This window comes from Nerophis lumbriciformis, linkage group LG30 (assembly GCF_033978685.3).
Source record: "Nerophis lumbriciformis linkage group LG30, RoL_Nlum_v2.1, whole genome shotgun sequence".
NCBI classification, from domain to species: Eukaryota; Metazoa; Chordata; class Actinopteri; order Syngnathiformes; family Syngnathidae; genus Nerophis; species Nerophis lumbriciformis.
The window spans coordinates 20,327,587-20,335,662 of record NC_084577.2 but is presented as its reverse complement, the minus strand read 5'-3'; the positions used below and the strand labels follow the sequence as shown (position 1 = coordinate 20,335,662).

Sequence of the window (8,076 nt, the reverse complement as noted above, 5' to 3'; positions counted from 1 at the left end):
AAGTGTAGATAGAACATGTTAGATTAATAATTAATACTAATAATTATTCATTTTCTACCACTTGTCCTTAATAATTTTGACAAAATAATAGATTGGAAAATGACACAATATGTAACTGCAGCTACAATAGGAGCCTTTGTACTAAAAGACAAGTTGTCTTGTATGTTCACTATTTTATTTAAGGACAAACTTGCAATAAGAAACATCAATCAATCAATCAATCAATCATCCATCCATCCATTTTCTACCGCTTATTCCCTTTGGGGTCGCGGGGGGCGCTGGAGCCTATCTCAGCTACAATCGGGCGGAAGGCGGTGTACACCCTGGACAAGTCGCCACCTCATCGCAGAATCAATCAATCAATCAATCAATGTTTATTTATATAGCCCTAAATCACAAGTGTCTCAAAGGGCTGCACAAACCACAACGACATCCTCGGTACAGAGCCCACATAAGGGCAAGGAAAAACTCACCCCAGTGGGACGTCGATGTGAATGACTATGAGAAACCTTGGAGAGGACCGCATATATGGGTAACCCCTGTTTGATGTAGATATTTTGTTAAAATAAAGCCAATAATGCAATTTTTTGTGGTCCCTTTTATTTAGAAAAGTACCAAAAAGTATCAAAATACATTTTGGTACCAGTACCAAAATATTGGTATCGGGACAACACTAACTTGAGCTTAGCATAGAAATTATTGTCTATAGTGACCAGTGAATCATGTGCCGACAACCAAACTTAAGTAATTACCAACAGAAAACAGGTGAGGGGGAAAAAAGTGCTCAAAGGCAGGCGTAAAGCTGCTGCAGGAAAGGGGAAAACCGGAAGTGAAAAAACACAAAATAAGAGCGCAAGACAGAACTAAAACTACACCTAGGAAAATAACCAAAGAAACTCAACCTACGTGGACCTCTGTGGTTTGTGTTTCAACCGCCCTTCACAGTTCAGGTAGATTATATAAATCATGCTCACAATGTATAGAATCAAAATCAGAATTATTATATACAATTATTACAACAAAGGTTGTAATAATTTGAAATGCAGACGAACAAGGAGGCAGCGTGCAGTAAAAAAAAAGGTTATTTAATGATAAACAAACAAAAAGCGAGAGCAACAAGGAAGTGCTCTGATTGGACGGACCATGAAGGAAACAAAACAAAATGCTGGAACACAGCCAAAACCATACTTGCCAACCTTGAGACATCCGATTTCGGGAGGTGGGGTGGGTGGGGGGCGTGGTCGGGTGTGGGACGGGGGCATGGTTGAGGGCGGGGGCGTGGTTAAGAGGGGAGGAGTATATTGACAGCTAGAATTCACCAAGTCAAGTATTTCATATATATATATATATATATATATATATATATATATATATATATATATATATATATATATATCATGCCAGCAACCTGAGGGTTCCTGGTTCGATCCCCACCTTCTACCAAATTATATATATATATATATATATATATATATATATATATATATATGCCATATATATATATGCCATATATATATATATATATCATGCCAGCAACCTGAGGGTTCCTGGTTCGATCCCCACCTTCTACCAAATGATATATATATATATATATATATATATATATATATGCCATATATATATATATCATGCCAGCAACCTGAGGGTTCCTGGTTCGATCCCCACCTTCTACCAAATTATATATATATATATATATATATATATATATATATATATATATATATATATATATATATACATCCTGAAAATATGCAAACAAAACTGTGTTTGGATAATTGATACTTCAAACTTGCATAAATAAATCTTAAGGAATATAACATAACTTGGCTTCTGAGAGCTTCAAAATGTAATGAATAAAATGCTAAAGTTGTTGATACACAAGCAATTATTTTAATAATTAAATATGGTCATTTTAAATGAATTATGATAATTTAAAATGTATTATTTCTAATGTGTTTATTTTAATGTATAATTCTATGGCTGGATGTAATAAGGAGTCAAAAAAAAAATACAAATAAAAATACAATTAATTTTGATGTTTTTAGCAAAATATAGTAAACATTTATTTCGTTTTTTTTTTTTATTAATAAATGTATTTATTTTTAGGTAAGATAAACATAATAATACAATTTATCTCTAGTCTGGATGATTTAGTTCTTGTCACCCTGTTGTCCTCCCGTCATAAAAAAAAGTCTGTCCTCACTCAGGTCCGCATGGAGCTGGAGGGGGCGTGGCCTCCAGCTCCGGCTGAAAATCGGGAGATTTTCGGGAGAATATTTGTCCCGGGAGGTTTTCGGGAGAGGCGCTGAATTTCGGGAGTCTCCCGGAAAATTCGGGAGGGTTGGCAAGTATGGCAAAAACACTCACAAGGAATGTGGAGCAGACGGCGTCCACAAAGTACGTGCGTACTTGAGCTCAGCATGGACAGAATGGTCTATAGTGACCAGTGAATAATGAGATGAGTGGTAGAGTATACTTCTACACTGATCCCATGAACACTGACAAGAACATGTCATATTTCTTTCAGTAAAGTGTAATTCGATGAAATACAAAGCAATACGATACAGAACGATATGATGTAAAAACAAAGTGTACCGAGTTTTCAAGATTTTGTTCTCAGAGTCCAGCAGTCCTCTCAGTAAACGATGACTTCATGAGGGTGAGGCCATTCCTTATGGTCCATTTCAGCTGTAGACAACACAAAAAGAATAAATGTCAGTGTTTGTCTGACAAAAACAACAAACACTTCCGGTTTAGTGTTAGCCAGTTAGCATTAGCATTCGGATCACTTGGGTTGACGCTAATAAATACACAAATGGCGTGTCACTGACTACTTTTACAAAGTAAATAGTTTCAATTTAGTGAATTTTTTTATTTATTTTGTATTTTTTTTTTTTTTTTCTGTCTTGCCTCTGGTGAGGGCGGTCGCATTTTTTTCCGCTCCCTTCTTCTCCCAGCTTGCTCTCTTTGTTTTGTCTTGTCCGAACTTTTTTGAAGCGTCTTTCTTTGCGCTGTCCTCGAATCTCAACATCAGACATGGAATTGATCAGCTGGACTCTCGACACAATTGACAAAATCTTTTCGACTGGCTGCCCTGATGGAACCATTGCTGCGAGGTACGTGAGAGATTCCTGGGATAAATGGAGAATCATGTGCCTCTCAGTCCTTTCCATCGAGGATGTGGAAGACATCTACCTATTTGGAACCGTGATCGCGGGGCACCTGCTGATTGGGCTGGGCATTGCTCTGGTGTATCGTCAAATTCGTAAGACGGTGGCAGCCACTCAAGGAGCCCAAAGGCTGTTCGTCGCAATGGAAGGTTTGGGCCGGGCTGTGGGATCACACACTGTGGCGATTTCTGAACCGAATTGCAAAATGGATCACATCATGGAGAAGCTTGCTGAAAAGGAAAATTGAATTGAATATGAGAGCAGCCAGCATGGACGAATAGAACAGACAAGTCATTGTATTGTCTGCTCGCGGAAAACAAACATCCCAATCTACGATTTGACTTCCTCGAATGGCCTTGACGTTGTGAACAACAGGAACAGGTTGTTCTGAAAACACCCCCGAGGATACCTCAATGATGGACGCTTTTGACCTCCCTCCCTCCTCAACAACACCTGGAGTCAAACTTTTGCTTGCATGCAGATCGGCCTCAGTCTATGAACATTACATCATCACACCCAAGACAATGGGCACATACACACACACCTTTTTCTTATCTTTTACGGGGCACCTTTGGCGACCCATCAGCGTTCCTGTTCTGTAACCCTGTACACTGTTTGTTTGTCTAATCTTGAACGGGTTTGTGCTGAAAACATAGTTTCGTTGTACTTGTTGCAATGACAATTGTCAAGACTTGGTCCTGGGGTTTAGTTTTTCTAGGAGGCAACGGAAAGTTGGCTCGGGCGAGACGGGAATGAAGGTACATTTTTATTTAAACACTATAAATACAAAACAAGGAAGTAAACAAAAGGTGCGCACAATGGCGGAGAACAAACTATGAAACCAAACACTTGCACAAAGGCAAAAACTATGAACAACAAAAAACACTAACTGTGGCAATAATAAACAAAACTTACTTGGCATGGACAAAAAGGAGCAGCGTGAACGATGGACATGAAAAAAGAGTCAGAAATGTGCAGAGCATAAATGTGGGGATGTCCCCTGAAAGACAAACTGAAAAACAATGAACTTAAATACTACAGACATGATTAACGAAAACAGGTGCGTGACTCAAAACGTGAAACAGGTGCGTGACGTGACAGGTGAAAACTAATGGGTTGCTATGGTGACAAACAAGAGTGCACAATGAGTCCAAACGTGGAACAGGTGAAACTAATGGGTAATCATGGAAACAAGACAAGGGAGTGAAAAGCCAGAAACTAAAGAGTCCAATAACTAAACAAAACATGACTAAGACAAAACATGATTACACAGACATGACAACAATAAAGTCATATCCTATCCTAAATAGTTAATATTTCATGTAATTTACCTTTGTTTCACTCGGTTCCTGCCTCCTTTATTTCACATGTATTACCTTAAATTCTATATAAGCCGGTACTTTTTTCCTACGCTTTGTACTCTGTGGTTTACAAAATGTATGGATTTTTCTTCGCGGACGGCCATAATGGAATTAGTTTTTTTTTTTTAAAAACAAGCATTGAAATGATGTGTTATTGTTTGTGCTGTGGCACCATCTTTTGGACTGGTTCGCTCACAACAGGTGCTCTTCTTTTTAGAGCTAAGTTTTACAATATACCTAAAACTGTTTATACTTACTAAACCGTCCCATGTGTGATATCTGTAGAAGTGTTGTCATGCATATTTGTACGCGCTATCGTTATGTAAGGAAGCTAGCGCTAATGTGCTAACAGTGTTTTTGTTAGTATTATTAACTTACAATGGCATTCTTTTTGTATTGTTTTAGTTTCATAAATCCACCAAAAACGTCACTGTGGAGTTATTGAGACTGTTTACCTGGTGGGTCAATGATGATGACTTCTGTTTTGTTTGATCAGCCGTTTTACTGCCTTGTTACAGACCCCGTTTGGAAACAATTAAGGTATGTAAATAAACATTTATAAAATATTTCTGTGTAAATAACTCATTTCACAACGTATATATCTGCTGCTTATAGTCTGGTGCGGCTAATATATGGAAGTATATATTTTTTTAATCAAATTTAGTGGGTGCGGTTAAAGTCCGGGAAATACGGTATTAAACAACAAGGTCTGAGTTGCTGCTTTGAATACTTTGCATTTGTCTGTAATGCAAGTACGGACTAGCAGGAGAAGGTGAAGTTTTAAAGAGATGCTCAATGGACCAAAGACTGAACACAAAGAGAGAGAAAAAAATCAGTTACTGGTTTGATTAAAGAATGTTTTGTTTTATTTATTCCGTCTTGATCAGAGTTTGGGTTTTCAGCTGAACAGTAATTGTTGATCCGACTGAAACATTGTTAGTTGTTGCTTGTTTTCCAAAAACAACACTAATTCCTGGAAGTGTAAATCGTCCAAATTAAACCTTTACGGACTTTGCAGACCATGGCTTGACTGCGTAAATTATTATTGTCTTTAGTGTTTTACAAGTGCAATGCGTTCAGTGCCAAAGAAGAGGCGAGAGTTGTGGCAGGACGCCTCTCTGCGGACTCTGTTGCATTTTGCCATAAAACATACAGTCCAGCAACTCCCTTCCTGTCTGATTGGTTACTTTAAACGTAGATTGTCACCTTACATGGCCTTTCCTTTTAACAACACTCAGTAAACGTTTGGGAACTGAGGAGACACATTTTGGAAGCTTCTCAGGTGGAATTATTTCCCATTCTTGCTTGATGTGCAGCTTAAGTTGTTCAACAGTCCGGGGGTCTCCGTTGTGGTATTTTAGGCTTCATAATGCGCCACACATGTTCAATGGGAGACAGGTCTGGACTACAGGCAGGCCAGTCTAGTACCCGCACTCTTTTACTATGAAGCCACGCTGCAGAATGTGGCTTGGCATTGTCTTGCTGAAATAAGCAGGGGCGTCCATGATAACGTTGCTTGGATGGCAACATATGTTGCTCCAAAACCTGTATTTACCTTTCAGCATTATTGTTGCCTTCACAGATGTGTAAGTTACCCATGCCTTGGGCACTAATGCGCCCCCATACCATCACAGATGCTGGCTTTTGAACTTTGCGCCTATAACAATCCGGATAGTTCTTTTCATCTTTGGTCCGGAGGACACGGCGTCCACAGTTTCCAAAAACAATTTGCAATGTGGACTCGTCAGACCACAGAACACTTTTCCACTTTGCATCAGTCCATTTTAGATGAGCTCGGGCCCAGCGAAGAGTTTCTGGGTGTTGTTGATAAATGGCTTTGGCTTTGCAAAGTAGAGTTTTAACTTGCACTGACAGATGTAGCGACAAACTGTAGTTACTGACAGTGGTTTTCTGACGTGTTCCTGAGCCCATGTGGTGATATCCTTTACACACTGATGTCGCTTTTTGATGCAGGGATCGAAGGTCACGGCATTCAATATTGGTTTTTCGGCTTCCGTGCAGTGATTTCTCCAAATTCTCTGAACCTTTTGATGATATCACGGACCGTAGATGGTGAAATCCCTAAATTCCTTGCAATAGCTGGTTGAGAAATGTTGTTCTCAAACAATTTGCTTACGCATTTGTCCACAAAGTGGTGACTCTCGCCCCATCCTTGTTTGTTAATGACTGAGCATTTCATGGAAGCCGCTTTTATACCCAATCATGGCACCCACCTGTTCCCTAATTAGCCTGTTCACCTGTGGGATGTTCCAAATAAGTGTTTGATGAGCATTCCTCAACTTTCTCAGTCTTTTTTGCCACTTGTGCCAGCTTTTTTGAAACATGTTGCAGGCATCAAATTCAAAATGAGCTAATATTTGCAAAAAACAATAACGTTTCTCAATTACAACGTTAAATATCTTGTTTTTGCAGTCTATTCAATTGAATCTAAGTTGAACATGATTTGCAAATCATTCTATTCTGTTTTTATTTACCATTTACACAACGTGCCAACTTCACTGGTATATATATATATATATATATATATATATATATATATATATATATATATATATATATATATATATATATATATATATCAGTGACATGCGGTCACTAGAGGCAGGTGAGGCGGGGCCTCACCTGCCATCATGGAAAGAAAAAAAATTTAAAAAGAAAAAAAATTTATTAAATTGTTATATGTATTCAGTGATTATACTATAAAGTTATTTTCCATTTAACTTCACCAGTTTTAGATTATTTTTATTCAAAATCGCTGAATTTTCACATTTGCCGTTCAAATACTGAGAAGAGACGGTGCGGTGATCAGCAGCCAGTTGAGGCACGTCAGTCAGTGCCTCAACATGGATTGCGCAATGACTCGGCTAACTGCTGGCCTGCTGTGCAGTGAGACCGTATTGCTATATGAATTATATTCTACATTTCCATAGTTTAGTTAGCTGAGGTATATAATGTACAGTGTATTTTGTCAACAACTGTATGTGTGTAACGTATTTCTTGTGCTGAGCGATCATAAAACTGCTGCGAAGACGCACTGGCTGAGGCTCGCGTAACCCCGCCTCCTGGTGCTGGTTAAAGCACCTTCGCCGCAGACTGCACCCCCCGACGGGAGCGCCACACCAACCAAAGCCCACACCCAAACCCTCCACGTGCAAGACCGAATCCACCCCAAAAAATTCACTTAACAAGAAGCCAAAAAGTGCAAAAACAACATTGCTCGCGCCGGAGGAGCCGTGAACGACTGCAGGGACACAACATTAGGTACACCTGCAGACTGCAGCACGGATTTCATATTTCATTCATTCACAACTCCTCCAACACAAACACCACTGTTCCCGCACTTATAAGTAAAGGTAAGACCATAATAACGTTTTTTTTTTAATTAAATGTGCTTTTTTGTGTGCTACAGTTTGTATGTGTAAAGTTAAAGTTAAGTTAAAGCAGGGACGTCACTAGCTTTTAAGGACAGGGGGGGCTTTGCCCCCAGGAGATGCACAGGATGCGAGCGAATGTTACGCACGAGC

General features: G+C 39.1%; 1 protein-coding gene across 2 annotated transcripts in view; it reads right to left on the bottom strand.

Moving 5' to 3' along the window:
• Positions 1–2,119: 2,119 nt before the first annotated feature.
• LOC133572774 (cilia- and flagella-associated protein 337-like) overlaps positions 2,120–8,076 on the bottom strand; it is a 98,433-nt gene continuing 92,476 nt past the window's right edge. For both annotated transcript variants that reach the window (XM_061925789.2, XM_061925788.2), the window contains one exon: positions 2,120–2,688. Coding sequence is in view for 1 of the 2 variants with exons in the window: in XM_061925788.2 (XP_061781772.1) it covers positions 2,617–2,688 (72 nt within the window). In the remaining variant the exon portion in view is untranslated. The remainder of the gene's footprint in view (positions 2,689–8,076) is intronic.